Consider the following 22254-nt stretch of genomic DNA (forward strand, 5'->3'; position numbering starts at 1 on the left):
TTTGGCCTTCTCTCGAGGCCAAACTTCAGGAATTCTGCCACTATACTAACCCAGAATTTCCTGATCTACAAAATCAAAACCACCTTCCCCTCTGTACTCCCCCACTCCTGTTCTTGAGCCCCATACATACTCCAAACACACAACCACACATACCCCTCCACCACCACTCACACAACACACATACCAAACCCCCCCCCCCCACTCACTCCCTTCCATTCACCTTACAACCAGAACAAACCAACATTAAGATAAGAAGTGAGTAACAGACTTAAGTAGCCCTTTCAGTGTATGCAACCATTTTCCAAAAAGACAAAAAAACACTGAAAATCTATTCAACTAAAAGTGAAGAAATTATAGGAAGTTATACCAGAACTTGAAAGACTAGCATAAAGGCCCAGATACAGCTGCGATTACTTGGGGCAATTTGGCGTTTTGCAGATAATTGTTCCAATGACTGGCGATGTATGGGGTTCACCGATTGCCGATTCCGAACAAGAAGTGACTGGATTTGTTAAATCAGATTTTTCAACATGTAGGATTTCAGGGATCAATCAGGGCTGTAGATTGCTAGTGTATGGAAACAACAGCAGATTTGCAGAAAATTATGAAAATGCAAATCACTGAAACATCTATAAGGCTGGTGGATTGGTGAATCTCTAAATTGGGGTGAAATCACAGAATCTATGAATCTGGTCTTTGTGATTGCTGATCTATGGGCCCTTAACTTGTTTTTCTGTAAACAATAGAACCCAGCACAAACAGAAGCAAAGATCTGACTCCCCGGTTGTAGGACTTTCCCAGCGCTGTGTGTTGCCCGTGATTTGTCACTAGTGAAATGTATATACAGATACGTCACTGATAGCATCTGATGGTGCCTACGGGAGCTTTCATCTCGCTGTTCAGGGGCACAGGCACCTTTTTCCCAGAAGTTTCTTGTATCAAACAGCAAGAAAAAGTGTCACCAGCCTGAGAGTGATTACTAAGAGCAAGTTACAAGGAGAAGATCACAAACGTTATAATGGAAAGAACCAAATTCTCGTGTAAACAGTTTCCCTGTTTACAGACTTCTAGCCACGGATCGCGCTGATTTCCAGGCCTCCCCGTCTAAGTGACAAGGTATTAGAATACGGATATATTGAGTATAGTGCCACTGTGACAAGGGAGAGAGGAAGCACAAATGATTATTATATTAGTTTCAGGATTTAGTTCAGCTTTTAAACTTCCCGTATTACATTAAAAAGTAAGCCGGGAACACGGCTCCTCCTTGGGATACAGGTAGGGATGGCCACTGACGATGATTCAACGATAATTCAAAATCATCGATGGTTTATGGCTGATGTAGAATACTTTTGCCATCGATGGGGGAGAACCAGATGGTTTCCCTCCATCGATGGAAAGGTATAACCAATTTTTTTTTTTTTTTAATGTTGTGCCGTATTCTGATTGACCCATGGGCCAGTCAGTGAAAAATACAGGGATGACCATCGATAGGGGGAACCATCAATGGTTATCCACTGCATAACTGGCAGCCATCGATGGTTATTTTCCATGTTGTCATCGATGGTAACCATCGAGGGCAACCACACCGATGGCCATCCCTAGATACAAGTTCATGTCTGAAGGTGAGACAGAGGGAGACTTTTCTCTCCGACTGCAGTTACGTTCAGCTTGCTGGTTTGTACATGACTTCCTACAGCCGTTCCAGAATTGATGAATCTTCATATATTGTGTATTCAGGCTTACTGTATATTACCAGGCAGAGATGCTCACTACTGTCGCTCCCCCGGAATATGGCAGCACCTGGCCAGTGCAGTATCTATAATGGGTGCAGAGTTCATGCGTCGCGGCGCCCCCTTCAGCGTCTGCATACACCTTACAATCAGAACAGACCCTACTGTGTCCAGAGCATGACGGCAGCCATCTTTCAGGTGATATAGTCATAAAGATGGTGCTGGAGCAGAAGACTGGAAAGGCTCCATTATGATCTTCTGCACATGCACCATGAAAGTATAGGGTGAGGGACACTGGACCTGGACTACCCCCAAGCAATAACACACACCTCTGGCAGCACTGCTACACAATATACAAATGGCGCACATCAAACTGAACAGTGCCACCTAGAAATGCAGTTTTGTTGCTCACAGTTGTTTAGTGTAGGCGAATACGAGGAACATTTTGAGTGAACAAGATGCTTGGTATGGCCGAATAGACCTGGTGTGCTGACAGGGGCTATTTACCATGACTAGACCCAGGAATGATCCCTCACGGGTGGTCTTCAGTATGCCGGGATCCCGGCGCACAGTATACCGGCGCCGGAATCCCGACACCCGGCATACCGACAGCTATTCTCCCTCGTGGGGGTCCACGATCCCCCTGGAGGGAGAATAAAATAGTGTGGCGCGCGCCACCGTGCCCGCAGCGTGGCGAGCGCAGCGAGCCCGCAAGGGGCTCCTTTGCGCTCGCCACTCTGTCGGTATGCCGGCGGTCGGGCTCCCGGCGCCGGTATGCTGGTCGCCGGGAGCCCGAGCGCCGGCATACCGTACTACACCCATCACTCACATGTGTCGGGGAGATAGGGCTGCACTCCCGGATGAGCAGATGTCACCAGCTGAACATTTCATGTCCCTCCATAGTCTGGACCCAGAAACTGTGATACCAAACTCCTAAGAATGCTCCACACACAATACAAGTAACTACTCACAACCTTTTGAATAATATATTTACCAAGAGGAGCATTTTCTTATCATTATAATTAAAAACATCAACCCCAGAACTGTTCTCAACGTTACATAAATACTTTTACACAGAGAAAATGATTTACAATCTGAACGCATCGGGCATCACTGAGCCTGGGTGACATGGTTCCTCAGACCCCGGTCGGTAAGGTAGAACATCCTATTGACCTCACTGATCGAGACGTCCAGCAGGGCAGGGACAGAATCCTCATCAGAGTCTTTGGGCTGCTGATTTTTCGCGTATGAGTCTGTAGGGAAATTGCGGATAAAATAAATGAACTCGTTATAAAATGTGTAGACGTATCTGTCTGGTAATTACCTTCAAGCGGCACATACCCAAGACTACGTCCAACATAAAAATATGTCTCACTATTTTCGTTTTATTTTAGTTCTTGTTAATTTAGTAAAAACATGAAAAAATTAAAAAAGGGAGAAAGACAGGAAGACTTAATGGGAACCGGTGCGTACTTGTCGCTGGGAAGGCTTTACAGCAACTTTTTCTTTGCACCAGTTTACGAAAGTGTCTAAGGGGTCTACAGATGGATCCATGCTGATCTTGGCCTTTAATAGCATTAACTGAGAATGGGCAGTCGGACTTAATCCCCTGATGTATTGTTCTCTGTATTGTATTGCAGCTGAGAAAAATAGATGAAGGGTTTATGTAAATTTAACCATGGTGTGCCTAGGCGCAGCAAACTAGCCAAGATAACCGTGGATCTTTCTGTATGTACTAATCCTTGTAGAGAGATAAAGTGGACGGAGATAAAGTACCAACCGACCAGCTCCTAACTGTCAAGTTACAGGCTGTGGGGCAGATGTATTAAGCCTGGAAAGGTGATAAAGCAGTGATAAGTGCAAGGTGATAACGCACCAGCCAATCAGCTCCAATATGTAAATTGACAGTTGGGAGCTGATTGTCTGGTGCGTTATTACCTTCCACTTATCACTGCTTTATCACTTCTCCAGGCTTAATACATCTGCTACAGTGTTTGAAAAATGACAGGAGCTACAACTACACTGATTTAAATGGAGTGTCAGGCAGGACAGGAGCCCTGTGGAGTTTAGTGAGAGTACAGTAGGAATATAGAGCTCTGTGTACCAACATACATACAGCATTCTGCTCATTGATCATACATGACCATACATGAATGCCCACATCAGCACAGTCATATGAAGAACATGCACACACATGATCAAATGCAGACAATGTCCGTCCGTGTTAACCAGCACCCTGGGTAACATCTGGAGGTTTATTTACTAAGCATCGAGTTCTAAAACCCGACACTTCTGATCATGTTTATATCAGAAATGTAAAAGATCAATGCTTTTTACTAGCCATTTTTGGCTAGTAAAATCATGGACTGTTATATTTCAGGCATAAACATGATCAGAAGCTCTGGCGTTTAGTAAATAAACCCCCTGGACATTTTATATAAGACACTGATCAGGAGAAGCGAACGGTTTGGCTCATACACGTTGCAATGTGTCAGTCGTGCCGCCAGGAATAGAGTAAAATGACCTGTTAGTGTGTGTGTGGAGTCCAGCGGTGAGGTACTCATCATATTTATACCGAATAAGAAGATATAGGCAATGCCTAAAATGACCAGAAGGTATACAGGGATTGCCACAGCCCAATACCTAAGAAACAAATAGGAAACTATTAGTAAAAACAAGACAACACTCCTTGGAACAAACGTTTCCAGGAAGCAGAGACTACAATAATAAAAGAAATATAAAACCATATACACAATACGCTATAAAATTATAATCTAGTCTGTTTCTACACTAGTTTATATGGAACGATAATTGGGATCAACAAAAACGCACCATTTTTTATTTTTATTGCAAAACTCTGCGTTTCGGGTTCTGCCTAAAGAAAAATATATGGTAAAATACATATACAGTATTAGAATATATGCTTAAATATGGAGATATATAACCTAGTACAGCTTCAGAGACCTGACTCCGATGGAGGATGCACTGTTCTGAATTATCGGACCTTCCTAAACTAAGGTATGTCTTAAATGATGTATATGATCTGTATCACAACTATAAGTCCGTAGGCCCAAATCTACAAGACCCTACTCAAGTAACACCTCCCCCCCTCCATTATAACACATGGAAACTATGTTGGGTGGGTGGGCTTATGCCTTTCTGGCCCTGCCCCCTCATTTCATATGCGAGTACTGATAAATTGAAATCAAACATATATACAACTTTACATTTCTTGTAATGTATACCAACATAACACTCTAACTGTGGGGGAGATGTACTAAGCAGTGAAAAGAGTGGAGAAGTGAGCCAGTGGAGAAGTAGCCCATGACAACCAATTCATTTGTATACTATAAAAGCATCTGATTGGTTGCCATGGGCAACTTCTCTACTGGCTCACTTCTCCACTCTTTTTGCTGGTTAGTACATCTCCCCCTGTGTGAGCATGCTGTTTATAGTCTGCATACCATGTCATGCAGTATATACATACATACATACATACATACATACATACATACATACATGTCCAGTACTTACTTCTGGGGCCAGTAAGTCAGTCCTAAGGAGTGTAACCATGACTCAGGGATGAAAGCCCATGTCAGATACAGGACTGGAAGAGACACAATAAGGAGACAAGCAGTCACGGACCATGTCATAGGACATACAATAGAACCATGGATTGGGACCACCAAGTTATATTAGGCCATCTGGAATTCCTCACAAGGGGGCACACTGGTCAGAGCTGCCCATCATCGACATCTTTGAAGAACAGTATTGTAACAGCAATAGGTGATTTATTCTTATAACCATTTTAAAACTATCAGTCAAAGATGCCAATGATCGGCGGCTGTGGCAAACCGCTCCTAGGTAACTCTACCCCCAGGTGCCTCACTGACTGCCCTGGTTCCCAGCAACTATAGGCTGCATTCAAATGCTGTGATAACAAAATGGCTTCTTCTGATGGGTGTAGGGGACAGGTACATTAAAAGTGTAAACTCCAGGTGCAAGGGTTTCGGAAACTTGGATTATATAAAGTAGGATCTGGGGATTGACTTTGATATCACTGATAAATGGGTATTATGGAATCTATGCTCCTCTAGCTCTCCTACCCACCTGGGATGTGGGGGTCAGCTGTCACAAAGAACACAGTGGGGCAGATGTATTAAGCCTGGAGAAGTGATAAAGCAGTGATAAGTGCAAGGTGATAACGCACCAGCCAGTCAGCTCCTAACTGTCATTTTTCAAATCTGTAATAACTGGCTGGTGCATTATCACCTTGCACTTATCACTGCTTTATCCATTCTCCAGGTTAATAAATTTGCCCTAGTGACTATTCTCTCCCAGCAGATCTCTCCTGATGTCTATCTACACTCTAATGCTGCCCTTCTCTCTCACCTTTTCAAAACGGACTGGACGCACATCAAGAGGATAGAGCAGACGCGTTTTTCTGTCTGGCTCTCCTATGTTCAGATCTTGCCCCTTCAGATCAAGGCAAGTCTTAAAGCTAACTTCTGGATCTGGAGATGATCACCGATGACTCTCTTCTACTTGGACTTCTTGGCATATGGGCAAATTCCCTCCTTCCTGACCCCACTCCCCTGCTCGCTCCCTGCCCTCTGTTTATTTACCTACTGTTCCTATCTATGTGGAGCACTAATTTCTATGTTCCTTGTGACATGTTTGACCCTCATCGATTCCTGCTGTGCAATACACTGAACTATTGCATGCCAACAGTGTGTTCTGATTATTTTCTGTTTAATGTATTTGTAATGTCTGTGCTCCATTTGGACCTCTCAATATACTATATGTAGCAAAAAGAGTAACCCACCCACTAGGGCAAGGCAGGTCAGTGTATCTGTCTTATATGCATCTTCAACATCATCATCATTGTCATCAGAATGCAAGTCACCAGAGCGCATGAAGCAGAGACGTTGGGGGGATTTTGTCGTCATTAGATGGGCATTATCTACATCGCTTTAATTGTTCTTCTTAATCTGTGACTAAAGGTTTATAGTGACTGCATTTGGTTGGATAAACCCAATTAGAAGTGCAAAAGTGAATTGATGAACGTCTGTGTAGACCTCCTCCATGATGTTTCTGTCTTGTGTCTGATTGCAGTGTAGATAAAGCAGCTTAAATTAAATAACAAAAAAAAAAAAAAGGAAAACATTCTGGATCCCATGGGCCTGAGTGGTCATTAATAGGTCTCACGTCATCAATACAGAGTTTTGCATACTCACTAAATCCACATTGAGAAGCCAAGTGGAGGACAAATCCATAAATGGCTCTCTCCGGCAGCGGAGACGGAGAGTTCTCCACCATCCTGTGACCTCAGAAAGGCTGATGAGGAACAGAACGAGATGTGTGTCATTGCTGAGAATACAAGTAGCACATGTTCTCCCGCCTATAGCTATGGCTCCCAAACACGGTCCTCAAGGCACCCTTACAGTCCAGGTTTTAAAGATATCCATGCTTGTGCACAGACGGTATGGTCAAGCTCTCTGAGGTACTAATTAAGTCACCTGTGCTTTAGCATGGATATCCTTAAAACTTGGACCTTTAGGGTGCCTCAAGGAACGCGTTTGACTTATAGCAAGAAATCAGGTATTCGTTTTCTTGAGTCTGATTCAGTTTGATTCATGCCCAGCTGGAAGTGGGTAAAATCTGGCTGCAGCGGCTGGCAGCTAAGCAGAGGAGAGTCGGTAAATTGAGAGTGAGATGTACAGTAGTATTAGCATACAGGTTCCACATAGTACAGCAATGTGACAGTGCATATACTGTATGACTGCTGTGACCATCTGACCGTATTTCTAGCCAGTGGCAAATAAGGACTGCACCCACCCCCCAGGTAATATGACCGCAGTCTGTGACTGCACTGGCTTCACTGTGATGGCAGTGACTTCCCATTGGATGTCCTACCTGTCAGTCACAGACACTACAAGTGTTTCCTCCCTCTGGGACTGCCATACTGGGCTGCGATAGGCAGAGAGCTAGCTTCCTGTAGGAAGCCACTTCCTGCCTTTCACACAGCCAAATCCGGCTTCTATGGGCTGCAGCTGATGCAGTCCATAGAAGCCATGGGTTTATGCATGTGCAGTCGCACCATGGCGCCTGCACCAGTCCCGACACCGGCTGGATCCACTGCGTAGGTGCTGGTAACCGGGGCACCACATCTCCTCACCAGGCTGGGGCAGCGGCATCCCCCTACTTAAAGTAAGTGGGAGCCGCCAATGATGCTCCCAGATCAGTACCGTTTACGCTGCACGCAGCTACAGTGTCTTTTGGACCAGCGCTTAGAGATAACATCATCTGAAAATTGCTGGGAATCCCAGCAGATTGGGACTCCGGTGCATCATGCTGGACGCTGCTGTGCAGCACCCAGCTTCCGGCGCTGCCAGGCACCCGACACTATGCTGCTTTCTGCACAGACAGCACGCGCTTTGTCCCCCAGCCTCCCAACCGCCTGTCGGACACTGAGGTCCGGGAGGTCTGCCATGCTGTAAATGGGTACCGGGTCAGATGACCCAGCATACCCATTTACACCGCCTCCTAACCGGGTCTTACCCGCCTACAACCCTGGTAGATTGCTGGGTTGGATTCCCTGGAAAATGGACCCAAGGTTTTGGAGAGAGGACCCTTTTACACCGCCTGCAATCCGGATTTTTGCACGCTCCCGTGCAAGAACCCAAAATATTTCACGCGGTGTAAAAGGGGTATAAGTGACCAAAAATCCTCTTTTCTCCGTCATCAAGGCTGGTGGGACACTGGACCATGGGATGTTCAACAGCCACCCCCTGGGGAGTGAATGCTCAGGCTGCCTGCCTGGAGAACTGTACACCCAAAGTGGGTGTCGCCGGAGGCAAAAACCTAAAAATGGTAAAAACAAGTAAACATTATAATAAACTATATAAAAGAGCCTCCCGAAATGTGCCCTATCCCCTTGGGGAACCTAAAGAACACTGGCATGATGGGGTTGCAGGGGTAAGGAGCTTACAATTAAAGTTACAGTAGTTTAAGTCCCATATTCCAGCCCAACCTGCCATCCCATAGTCCAGTGTCCCACCAGCCTTGCTGACAGAGAAATAACGATTTTTACGGACTTTTTAACCTAATCAGGGGCTGCAAACCTAAATCCATATTAACTCCAATTGAGCACATTGCTAATTGGATAGGTAAAAAGTGCAGCCACGAGTTTTTGACCCTCGGTAACCCACCTTAATGGAAACTGCTGCTAATTGAAATCAGGCCAAACGTCCAATAAAAGCTGGAAGAGAGTATCAGAGTTAGAGTTGGCCACTTATACCCAGGGTTTGACAAATGTTAATGTTCAAGCGGAGATTCATATGGTCACAGACAAGTTCAAATATTACATGTCCAAAAAAAAGCTGAGACAACACTTAAATTAGCCCTAATTTCTAACAGAGCATTCAAAGGGAGAAACATAATGAGCAACAAATGGGCAAAATTGCAGATTTTCCGCCATATTTGAACAAGACCAAAAACCTGGCGCTGTGATTTATAAAATGTTGTACAGCTGCTCTCTAAGGGGCTATTGGTATAAACGCCCCTAGTATAAAGAACAATAAAAGAAAACCAAGAGAGCGCTAGTTCACATTTGATGTGGATTTTTTATTTATATTAAATGAAAAAACAATGTCTAAAACAATTGTACTTATTGCCGGCCGACAAAAACACTCTTATCACATAAAAAAACAATAATTCTAAAACAGGATAACTCCCCTATTTTTTTAAAAAACAATATGCATGAATCTATGAGTAGACTATCTATGTTCCAATGAGTGAATACTTCACAATTTATCCATGGACTATAAATGTATTCGATTGAACATGGATACAATATAGGTTATATATTTTGAGCAAAAAGATCTCTCCAGATAGATGAAGCCTATACTATATAACTCTTTAAATTCTTAGTTATATTGTAACAGTCCATGTATCAGAATGTGAACAGATGATAATGGTATTCCTGTATATACTTATACGGACAATAAGTCTCCTATATGTTGGCTTTCAAATGAGCTGTAATGATTGGTAACAATTGTTCTGACTATCAATCATCCGCTCCCAATTAATTGCGACTGTTGCGCCCGTTCTCTTCACCACATGTTTAAAGTCAGTGATCTGTGGCATATAATGAGTAGTATGGATTGAACATTTAGTATATCATGCAAATGTCTGAGAATAATCACAATGCATGTGATGGTGCTCCCGGCTGATTAACTCACCGATCACCCGTTATAAATGGAACTTGTATTTCTCACGGAAAAGATGATTCGTCCTCCCGGCCCTTAGCGGTACTCGCTTGTACTTGCAGCCTTATCCGGAGTCCGTGAATCTAAACCGATTGTATGGTTCCCTTCTCAGGTGTCGGTTCACACCGTCAGCTGGTGTGAATGCTTCCGCTCTGGTATGCGGGCAGTGAAAGACAAGACAGACGCGTTTCTCCGCCTACTCCTCAGTATCGGCGGCTTCCTCAGTGTCATATCCTCTACTCCCTTCAGCTTCATTTATATGCATTTTATTATCCAGATGATATGAATAAATTTTAATTGCTGTTCAAGTCCCACTTTTGTCTCATTTTGGCTAAATATACAACAGCCTGATATGCTTGAAAAGGACCTACGTACTTTCTATGTGGCTTATTAACCATATTAATTCAACAATATCAAATATATATTTATATAAAGCTGACAGTTTAAAACATTGCTAAAAATCTCATATATATATATACATAAAGGACACACACATATGCAAAAAATCCGTGTAAGGAAAATAATAATAAACAGAAAAGAACAAATAATACTTTCATTTTTGATAGAAAAACTTTTTTACTTTATGTGCCTATGCCATATGCATACTTATAAACATACATGCACATAATATATAAAGACACTGTTGTGCATAGCTGTTTAAATAGCACTGCTCACTGGTTATTCACAATATTTTATTTTAGGAAAGAATAATTATATATATATGTGTATTTTATTCCAAGACTTAATTACCCCTAATGACCAAATTGACGGTCATAATCTGAGAAACTCTCCACAGGAATTAATCAAAAGAGTCTCTCTTTCAAATACATGCTGTATTCCCATGTTTTGGGGAAGGGGAGGGGGTGGAAGAGGGGGGAAGAAAAGGGGAGGGAAAAGGGGTGGGGGGGGGTGGGAGGGGGGGAGGGGGGGGGGGAAAGGGGAACACTTAGTAGGAAACGCTATTTTGCACTTAAAGCTCTGAAAAACAGTAAAACTGACGAGGCACCCATAATATTAGATGCAGATGACGAGAGAGCGAGAGAGATCCTAGAGTGTCTGGAACAAGAAGGTGCCGTAGATACCTCAAAATCAGAAACAAACATTCCTATCTTTGATATAAGAATGAATCCTTTTAAGAAAAAAACGGATTTCTATCCCCTTACATATAAGGGCCCATATGTAGACAGCTTCTACAAATCTACATTAGCAAGTTTTAAAGGAATATGTGAAAAATCTGAGGAGTCTAAGTACTGGGATAACCTTACCCCTGGGGAGCGGAAGGCATTGAAAACATTGCAAAGTGATATGTCAATTGTAATAAAATCGGCAGATAAGGGAGGGGGGGTTGTGGTCCTAGACACAGAGCAATATATGTCGGAATGTTATAGACAATTGCAGGATGAGAAATTCTATCGAAAAATAGGCTCCAACCCCACCACCTTGTTTCATAAACAATTGACAGAATTATTGGATTGGGCTCAGGAGGATGCCTCTATATCACGTGAAATTGCCAATTTTTTAGTTTGTGCACACCCTATCACACCCACATTTTATGTTTTACCCAAAATTCACAAAACCCTTATTAATCCACCAGGACGGCCTATAATTTCGGGAGTGGGATCACTGACTAATAATTTGTCTTTTTTTGTTGATCATCACTTACAGACACACGTAGAGGGTCTGAAATCGTATATAAAAGACACACAACAATTTTTAAATATTCTGGATAAAATTATGTGGAAAAATAAATATTATTTATTAACTTGTGACGTGGAGGCTCTGTATTCTAACATACCCCACGACAAGGGCATCATAGCAGTTGATTATTATTTGAAACAGGGTAAACTTTCGGACTCTCTACGTAATTTTGTGTTAAAGGCTATTCAATTTATTTTGACACATAATTATTTCACTTTTGACACTCAATTTTATTTACAGACACGAGGTGCGGCCATGGGGGCCCGATTCGCTCCGAGTTTCGCTAACCTATACATGGGATTATACGAGGAGGAGCATGTGTGGGGGAGTGAGCTCGGAGCGGATCTGGTCTACTATGGCCGATATATAGATGATTTATTTATAATTTGGGGGGGCACATTAGAATCACTGCACACTTTCACAAGTGCACTTAATCAGAATGATTATGGATTAAAATTCACGTTTAATTATAGTAATACCAATATTAGTTTCCTTGATATAGAGTTATCCGTTGAGCAGGACAAGTTGGTCACTAAAACATACATTAAGGAAGTGGACCAAAATCGATACCTAAACTATAACAGCTCTCACAAACAAAGTTGGAAGGATAATATCCCCAGGGGACAATTTGTCAGATTGAGACGTAATTGTACCTCAGTTACCACATATCAGGTACAAGCCAAACTGTTGATGGAATCATTTTTAGAACAGGGATATCCTCAGGATCTATTGGAAAATGCATTTCTAGAGGTTGCAGATATGGACAGGGAACAATTATTAATCCCAAAAAATAAAAATAAAAATAAAAATAAGATTAAATATGGATCAAGCAGTATGAAAAATGATAGGAGCACAGTGTTTGTGACCCAATATAATAATTGTGCACACAAAATCAGTCAGGTCATAAAGAAAAATACATCTTTATTACTTTTGGATGATTTGCTAAAACCACATATAAACCCTAAGGGGACAGTGATTTATAGGAAAGCAGATAATCTGCGTAAAAAATTAATGCCTAGTCATTTTGTGAAGGAGAAGAAAAACAATCAGACAACAGTAAACACCTGGCTTCCTGTGAGGCCAAATGGTTACCACAGATGTGGGAAAAATAGTTGTCAATCCTGCAATATTGCGCCTAGGAAAAGTGAGAATTTCAAGTCCTCTGTAACAGGTGAAATCCATGTAATAAAGGACTTTATTAATTGCCTCTCCACATATATTATATACCTAATTACTTGCAAATGTGGGAAACAATATGTGGGGCGTACCACGAGAACCCTGCACATTAGGTGTATGGAGCATAGGAGAAACATACTAAGGGGAGCGAAGCACCCATTGTCTGATCATGTGATACAATGTCAGAATTCCAAATGGGAGAACATCACTATGATTGGAATTGAACATATTAAAGTGACTAATAGAGGGGGAGACCGATTTAATAGATTACGTAGACGTGAAGCTTATTGGATTTTTTTATTGGACTGTATGGTCCCAATGGGATTAAATGATACTGTGGAACTCAATGGAGTGTAAATATATAATATTGGGTTGTATATAAATCTCCCAAAAAGCTTTTCTTCTCCCCCTCCTCCTGCCCCCCCCCTCCCTCGACCACCATTCCCCCCCTCCCCCCCCCCTCCTCCCCCCACCCCTTTTCTTCCCCCCTCTTCCACCCCCTCCCCTTCCCCAAAACATGGGAATACAGCATGTATTTGAAAGAGAGACTCTTTTGATTAATTCCTGTGGAGAGTTTCTCAGATTATGACCGTCAATTTGGTCATTAGGGGTAATTAAGTCTTGGAATAAAATACACATATATATATAATTATTCTTTCCTAAAATAAAATATTGTGAATAACCAGTGAGCAGTGCTATTTAAACAGCTATGCACAACAGTGTCTTTATATATTATGTGCATGTATGTTTATAAGTATGCATATGGCATAGGCACATAAAGTAAAAAAGTTTTTCTATCAAAAATGAAAGTATTATTTGTTCTTTTCTGTTTATTATTATTTTCCTTACACGGATTTTTTGCATATGTGTGTGTCCTTTATGTATATATATATATGAGATTTTTAGCAATGTTTTAAACTGTCAGCTTTATATAAATATATATTTGATATTGTTGAATTAATATGGTTAATAAGCCACATAGAAAGTACGTAGGTCCTTTTCAAGCATATCAGGCTGTTGTATATTTAGCCAAAATGAGACAAAAGTGGGACTTGAACAGCAATTAAAATTTATTCATATCATCTGGATAATAAAATGCATATAAATGAAGCTGAAGGGAGTAGAGGATATGACACTGAGGAAGCCGCCGATACTGAGGAGTAGGCGGAGAAACGCGTCTGTCTTGTCTTTCACTGCCCGCATACCAGAGCGGAAGCATTCACACCAGCTGACGGTGTGAACCGACACCTGAGAAGGGAACCATACAATCGGTTTAGATTCACGGACTCCGGATAAGGCTGCAAGTACAAGCGAGTACCGCTAAGGGCCGGGAGGACGAATCATCTTTTCCGTGAGAAATACAAGTTCCATTTATAACGGGTGATCGGTGAGTTAATCAGCCGGGAGCACCATCACATGCATTGTGATTATTCTCAGACATTTGCATGATATACTAAATGTTCAATCCATACTACTCATTATATGCCACAGATCACTGACTTTAAACATGTGGTGAAGAGAACGGGCGCAACAGTCGCAATTAATTGGGAGCGGATGATTGATAGTCAGAACAATTGTTACCAATCATTACAGCTCATTTGAAAGCCAACATATAGGAGACTTATTGTCCGTATAAGTATATACAGGAATACCATTATCATCTGTTCACATTCTGATACATGGACTGTTACAATATAACTAAGAATTTAAAGAGTTATATAGTATAGGCTTCATCTATCTGGAGAGATCTTTTTGCTCAAAATATATAACCTATATTGTATCCATGTTCAATCGAATACATTTATAGTCCATGGATAAATTGTGAAGTATTCACTCATTGGAACATAGATAGTCTACTCATAGATTCATGCATATTGTTTTTAAAAAAAATAGGGGAGTTATCCTGTTTTAGAATTATTGTTTTTTTATGTGATAAGAGTGTTTTTGTCGGCCGGCAATAAGTACAATTGTTTTAGACATTGTTTTTTCATTTAATATAAATAAAAAATCCACATCAAATGTGAACTAGCGCTCTCTTGGTTTTCTTTTATTGTTCTTTATACTAGGGGCGTTTATACCAATAGCCCCTTAGAGAGCAGCTGTACAACATTTTATAAATCACAGCGCCAGGTTTTTGGTCTTGTTCTGGTTTTTTCTGTCATTGGTATCCAGGCAGCTGTGATTTATTGTGGATTATATGAAAAAGATTTTATCAGAATTGAATTATTGTTTATATATAGAGGACACACACAGTTATATTGGAGGTTAATTATTGTTTATGAAATATGGCCCAATTGACATGTATTACAAATAGATTGGAGAGGAGGGATCTCTATTTGAAAGGTAATAAAATCGTAAATATTGATGAAGGCACTGGAGCAGTTGCAGAGATGCATGGGTTATACAATAAATTGGAGAACCTATGTATATCCGAAACCAAACATTGGTGGGACCAGATATCATTACAAAAATATCTGGATGGGGGACTCATCCCTAGAGGACTTAGAATCCTGAAGGAATCTACCTTCAAGGAGGATAGGACCTTTACTAATGAGTGGAATACCACGTTAGATAATTGTTCCCGGCATCTCATGCAATTGCTCATTAAGTACAGAGAACAGAGAGTAAGTGAACTTCAAATAGAAATAGGTAAAATACATGTTGCTCTAAAGGAGTATGAAAAATTAGAGGAATTCAAAGAGAGAGATTCTAAAGTGAATAAAAAATTGTTGGAATTCGAACAAACATTAATAGATAGAAAAGAGCACAAAATGGAAAGAGATGTTATAGACTACGAAAAAGGGATTTCCCGTGAATATAGAAAGGTCAACACTCAAAATAGATTTTATTCAAATCAGACTACACCCAACATAGGTTATAGGAAAAAGCAACCCCTTAGACGTACGTATACACCTAGACAACGGGATAAATATCAAGGAGGCAGAGAGAGGGACCAATATTTTCAGGCAAAAAATAGAACAGGATTTACACAGAGAAATAGATTCCAGGCCCTAGATGAAAATCAACAATTTACTAATAGGAGGATGAGACCATCTGAAACAGAGGATGAACAGGAATATACACCAGGTCGTCATCATTTTTTAGACAGGCGCAGGGAAACAAATATGTGGCAAACAAACAAGTTTCATTTAAAGAGAGGAAGAGACAGAGAATTAGAGGATGCAGAGGAGGCAGACGAAAACAGAATAAAAACTCCACGCAAAAAATAATATCTCACAAAACAGGCAAAGGCAAATTTAATTTATCTAAGAGGACATTAACGGAGGAAGAAAAACTACTGCTTGAAAAGGGATTGAATTATGCACCGGTAGCTAGGCCCAATCTTTTCCAGCTATTCGTGGATCTCAATCGTTATACTCGCACACTTAGTAGGAAACGCTATTTTGCACTTAAAGCTCTGAAAAACAGTAAAACTGACGAGGCACCCATAATATTAGATGCAGATGACGAGAGAGCGAGAGAGATCCTAGAGTGTCTGGAACAAGAAGGTGCCGTAGATACCTCAAAATCAGAAACAAACATTCCTATCTTTGATATAAGAATGAATCCTTTTAAGAAAAAAACGGATTTCTATCCCCTTACATATAAGGGCCCATATGTAGACAGCTTCTACAAATCTACATTAGCAAGTTTTAAAGGAATATGTGAAAAATCTGAGGAGTCTAAGTACTGGGATAACCTTACCCCTGGGGAGCGGAAGGCATTGAAAACATTGCAAAGTGATATGTCAATTGTAATAAAATCGGCAGATAAGGGAGGGGGGGTTGTGGTCCTAGACACAGAGCAATATATGTCGGAATGTTATAGACAATTGCAGGATGAGAAATTCTATCGAAAAATAGGCTCCAACCCCACCACCTTGTTTCATAAACAATTGACAGAATTATTGGATTGGGCTCAGGAGGATGGCTCTATATCACGTGAAATTGCCAATTTTTTAGTTTGTGCACACCCTATCACACCCACATTTTATGTTTTACCCAAAATTCACAAAACCCTTATTAATCCACCAGGACGGCCTATAATTTCGGGAGTGGGATCACTGACTAATAATTTGTCTTTTTTTGTTGATCATCACTTACAGACACACGTAGAGGGTCTGAAATCGTATATAAAAGACACACAACAATTTTTAAATATTCTGGATAAAATTATGTGGAAAAATAAATATTATTTATTAACTTGTGACGTGGAGGCTCTGTATTCTAACATACCCCACGACAAGGGCATCATAGCAGTTGATTATTATTTGAAACAGGGTAAACTTTCGGACTCTCTACGTAATTTTGTGTTAAAGGCTATTCAATTTATTTTGACACATAATTATTTCACTTTTGACACTCAATTTTATTTACAGACACGAGGTGCGGCCATGGGGGCCCGATTCGCTCCGAGTTTCGCTAACCTATACATGGGATTATACGAGGAGGAGCATGTGTGGGGGAGTGAGCTCGGAGCGGATCTGGTCTACTATGGCCGATATATAGATGATTTATTTATAATTTGGGGGGGCACATTAGAATCACTGCACACTTTCACAAGTGCACTTAATCAGAATGATTATGGATTAAAATTCACGTTTAATTATAGTAATACCAATATTAGTTTCCTTGATATAGAGTTATCCGTTGAGCAGGACAAGTTGGTCACTAAAACATACATTAAGGAAGTGGACCAAAATCGATACCTAAACTATAACAGCTCTCACAAACAAAGTTGGAAGGATAATATCCCCAGGGGACAATTTGTCAGATTGAGACGTAATTGTACCTCAGTTACCACATATCAGGTACAAGCCAAACTGTTGATGGAATCATTTTTAGAACAGGGATATCCTCAGGATCTATTGGAAAATGCATTTCTAGAGGTTGCAGATATGGACAGGGAACAATTATTAATCCCAAAAAATAAAAATAAAAATAAAAATAAGATTAAATATGGATCAAGCAGTATGAAAAATGATAGGAGCACAGTGTTTGTGACCCAATATAATAATTGTGCACACAAAATCAGTCAGGTCATAAAGAAAAATACATCTTTATTACTTTTGGATGATTTGCTAAAACCACATATAAACCCTAAGGGGACAGTGATTTATAGGAAAGCAGATAATCTGCGTAAAAAATTAATGCCTAGTCATTTTGTGAAGGAGAAGAAAAACAATCAGACAACAGTAAACACCTGGCTTCCTGTGAGGCCAAATGGTTACCACAGATGTGGGAAAAATAGTTGTCAATCCTGCAATATTGCGCCTAGGAAAAGTGAGAATTTCAAGTCCTCTGTAACAGGTGAAATCCATGTAATAAAGGACTTTATTAATTGCCTCTCCACATATATTATATACCTAATTACTTGCAAATGTGGGAAACAATATGTGGGGCGTACCACGAGAACCCTGCACATTAGGTGTATGGAGCATAGGAGAAACATACTAAGGGGAGCGAAGCACCCATTGTCTGATCATGTGATACAATGTCAGAATTCCAAATGGGAGAACATCACTATGATTGGAATTGAACATATTAAAGTGACTAATAGAGGGGGAGACCGATTTAATAGATTACGTAGACGTGAAGCTTATTGGATTTTTTTATTGGACTGTATGGTCCCAATGGGATTAAATGATACTGTGGAACTCAATGGAGTGTAAATATATAATATTGGGTTGTATATAAATCTCCCAAAAAGCTTTTCTTCTCCCCCTCCTCCCGCCCCCCCCCTCCCTCGACCACCATTCCCCCCCCCCACCCCTTTTCCCTCCCCTTTTCTTCCCCCCTCTTCCACCCCCTCCCCTTCCCCAAAACATGGGAATACAGCATGTATTTGAAAGAGAGACTCTTTTGATTAATTCCTGTGGAGAGTTTCTCAGATTATGACCGTCAATTTGGTCATTAGGGGTAATTAAGTCTTGGAATAAAATACACATATATATATAATTATTCTTTCCTAAAATAAAATATTGTGAATAACCAGTGAGCAGTGCTATTTAAACAGCTATGCACAACAGTGTCTTTATATATTATGTGCATGTATGTTTATAAGTATGCATATGGCATAGGCACATAAAGTAAAAAAGTTTTTCTATCAAAAATGAAAGTATTATTTGTTCTTTTCTGTTTATTATTATTTTCCTTACACGGATTTTTTGCATATGTGTGTGTCCTTTATGTATATATATATATGAGATTTTTAGCAATGTTTTAAACTGTCAGCTTTATATAAATATATATTTGATATTGTTGAATTAATATGGTTAATAAGCCACATAGAAAGTACGTAGGTCCTTTTCAAGCATATCAGGCTGTTGTATATTTAGCCAAAATGAGACAAAAGTGGGACTTGAACAGCAATTAAAATTTATTCATATCATCTGGATAATAAAATGCATATAAATGAAGCTGAAGGGAGTAGAGGATATGACACTGAGGAAGCCGCCGATACTGAGGAGTAGGCGGAGAAACGCGTCTGTCTTGTCTTTCACTGCCCGCATACCAGAGCGGAAGCATTCACACCAGCTGACGGTGTGAACCGACACCTGAGAAGGGAACCATACAATCGGTTTAGATTCACGGACTCCGGATAAGGCTGCAAGTACAAGCGAGTACCGCTAAGGGCCGGGAGGACGAATCATCTTTTCCGTGAGAAATACAAGTTCCATTTATAACGGGTGATCGGTGAGTTAATCAGCCGGGAGCACCATCACATGCATTGTGATTATTCTCAGACATTTGCATGATATACTAAATGTTCAATCCATACTACTCATTATATGCCACAGATCACTGACTTTAAACATGTGGTGAAGAGAACGGGCGCAACAGTCGCAATTAATTGGGAGCGGATGATTGATAGTCAGAACAATTGTTACCAATCATTACAGCTCATTTGAAAGCCAACATATAGGAGACTTATTGTCCGTATAAGTATATACAGGAATACCATTATCATCTGTTCACATTCTGATACATGGACTGTTACAATATAACTAAGAATTTAAAGAGTTATATAGTATAGGCTTCATCTATCTGGAGAGATCTTTTTGCTCAAAATATATAACCTATATTGTATCCATGTTCAATCGAATACATTTATAGTCCATGGATAAATTGTGAAGTATTCACTCATTGGAACATAGATAGTCTACTCATAGATTCATGCATATTGTTTTTTAAAAAAATAGGGGAGTTATCCTGTTTTAGAATTATTGTTTTTTTATGTGATAAGAGTGTTTTTGTCGGCCGGCAATAAGTACAATTGTTTTAGACATTGTTTTTTCATTTAATATAAATAAAAAATCCACATCAAATGTGAACTAGCGCTCTCTTGGTTTTCTTTTATTGTTCCGCCATATTTGTCACAGGTTTGAATGGGGCAATTTAAACCGTCCCTTTAAATTCTTCATATGGCCAAGAGTTGACTCACCCCAATGGAGCCACGTTGTGTACCTATGCACTAGATCGTGTGTGTCCGGTCTTCAGTCTTTGGGGGAGATTTAGGAAAGCTGGGGGAGTGGAGAGCGATATGGATGTACAGGAGAACCTTGAACACCTTTTACTTTTTGAACTGTAATTTTTGTTTATTAAATACAAAAAAATAAATGTGTGTTATCCCTTTTAGCATCCTCCCCAAACACACACATAAACTTGATCGCCCTCTTTTCGTGCTTGTTTTTGGGTAAAGAAAAAAAAAAACAACAACTGCAAAGTGAGAACATAATAGAAGGAAACAAAAAAACAAAAAACCTTCACTTACCTGAGAGTGAGCGCTGATCAGGACATTTGTCACCACACAGTAGCAGCAGAAGAATCCTCTCCTATGAATTAAGCACAGGTTAAGAACATGAACATGTCCAATACACACAATGGCCCCATCACCACCATCACTGATGTTAGGGCAGGGGTGGTATGAACAGTTGACATTCAGCAAGTCAACAGGTTCTGAATGTTGACATGGACAATAGATCGACAACCAATATGCTGTCATTAACACGTCAGCACCAGAATGTCAACATACATATTTCAGCCTATCCCAAAAATCGTCATACTGGGGTCGACATTTTAAATGTCAACATTATGAACATGCCGACATTTTGACCGGATCCCAGTAGAGCATAACCAGCTTACCCACCAGGGGGACCCAAGATGGTTAAAGTCACAGTCCAGATGTGCAGGTCACTCAGATACAGCTTAACGCGTTTCAGATGTCAGTGCTTTTTCAAAAGCACTGACTTTTGAAAAAGGACTGACATCTGAAACGCGTTAAATTGGGTAAGCTGAGTGTCCAATAACCTCTTAGTGCCTCCATACCATCTTAGGCAACTAGTGGGAGAACCTGTCACAGGAGATGTATTGCGGTCTTACTGCATTATATACTTGTAAATATTTTTTACATGTGAGTGCATTGGGCGATATTAAATTGCCATTTTATCCAGGGATCTCTGCACTGCTGGCCTGTTTTTCTCTGCCCCCACCTTTAATGGGTGAGGTTAGCAGGGTGGCACTTTTCTAGGCGAAGGAAAGAGTGGAGGATTAAGGAATTCTCCTAATATCTATATGACAGTGTGATATTCTGGATATCCTCTACTTTTATAAAGATTGAGATATACAGTACATGTTAATCCTTGGGACATAACACTACATTGTATACAGGCTGTGTTTATAAAGGACAGGAGCTGATTGGTTGGTGGTTTATCTCTCTCTCCACTGCTTAGTAAATAGACCTCAAAGTACCAGCCAATCAGCTCCTGTCATGTTACAGGCTGTGCTTGAAAAATTGCAGAGAGAGATAAAGCGGAAAGAGATAGGAGCTGATTGGTTGGTAGTTTATCTCTTTCCACTTTATCGCTCTCTTTATTTTTCAAGCACAGCCTGTAACATGACAGTTAGGAGCTGATTGGCTGGCACTTTATCTCTCTCCACTTGATCCCTCTCCAAGGCTTAGTACATCTCCCCCTGAGAGAGAAAGAGACAGAGACACTGTGTGTGTGTGTGTGTGTGTGTGTATATATGTGTCACTGTGTTTATGAGAAGCACAGAGAGTGCGTCAGTGTGTGAGAGGCACAGGCTGCATCAGTGAATGTAAGTGGCACAAAGTGTGCGTCAGTGTGTGAGAGGCACAAAGTGTGCGTCAGTGTGTGAGAGGCACAGGCTGCGTCAGTGTATGAGAGGCACAGGTTGCATCAGTGTATGTGAGTGGCACAGAGCGTGCGTCAGTGTGTGAGAGGCACAGGCTGCATCAGTGTATGTGAGTGGTGCAGAGAGTGCGTCAGTGTGTGAGAGGCACAGGCTGCATCAGTGTATGTGAGTGGCACAGAGCGTGCGTCAGTGTGTGAGAGGCACAGGCTGCATCAGTGAATGTGA

General features: G+C 40.8%; 1 protein-coding gene across 4 annotated transcripts in view; it reads right to left on the reverse strand.

The window, feature by feature from the left end:
* Positions 1-2701: 2701 nt before the first annotated feature.
* Positions 2702-22254, reverse strand: part of PIGP (phosphatidylinositol glycan anchor biosynthesis class P) — a 62758-nt gene continuing 43205 nt past the window's right edge. For 2 of the 4 annotated variants that reach the window (XM_063956559.1, XM_063956560.1), the window contains 6 exons: positions 20648-20708; positions 8942-8991; positions 6968-7067; positions 5265-5337; positions 4255-4373; positions 2702-2983 (listed from right to left, as the gene is read on the reverse strand). In XM_063956559.1, the coding sequence (XP_063812629.1) occupies positions 2841-2983; positions 4255-4373; positions 5265-5337; positions 6968-7049 (417 nt within the window). In that variant the 5' untranslated portion in view covers positions 7050-7067; positions 8942-8991; positions 20648-20708 and the 3' untranslated portion in view covers positions 2702-2840. The remainder of the gene's footprint in view (positions 2984-4254; positions 4374-5264; positions 5338-6967; positions 7068-8941; positions 8992-20647; positions 20709-22254) is intronic. The other 2 variants (XM_063956561.1, XM_063956562.1) reach the window with 1 other exon arrangement.

This window comes from Pseudophryne corroboree, chromosome 2 (assembly GCF_028390025.1).
Source record: "Pseudophryne corroboree isolate aPseCor3 chromosome 2, aPseCor3.hap2, whole genome shotgun sequence".
Lineage (NCBI taxonomy): Eukaryota > Metazoa > Chordata > Amphibia > Anura > Myobatrachidae > Pseudophryne > Pseudophryne corroboree.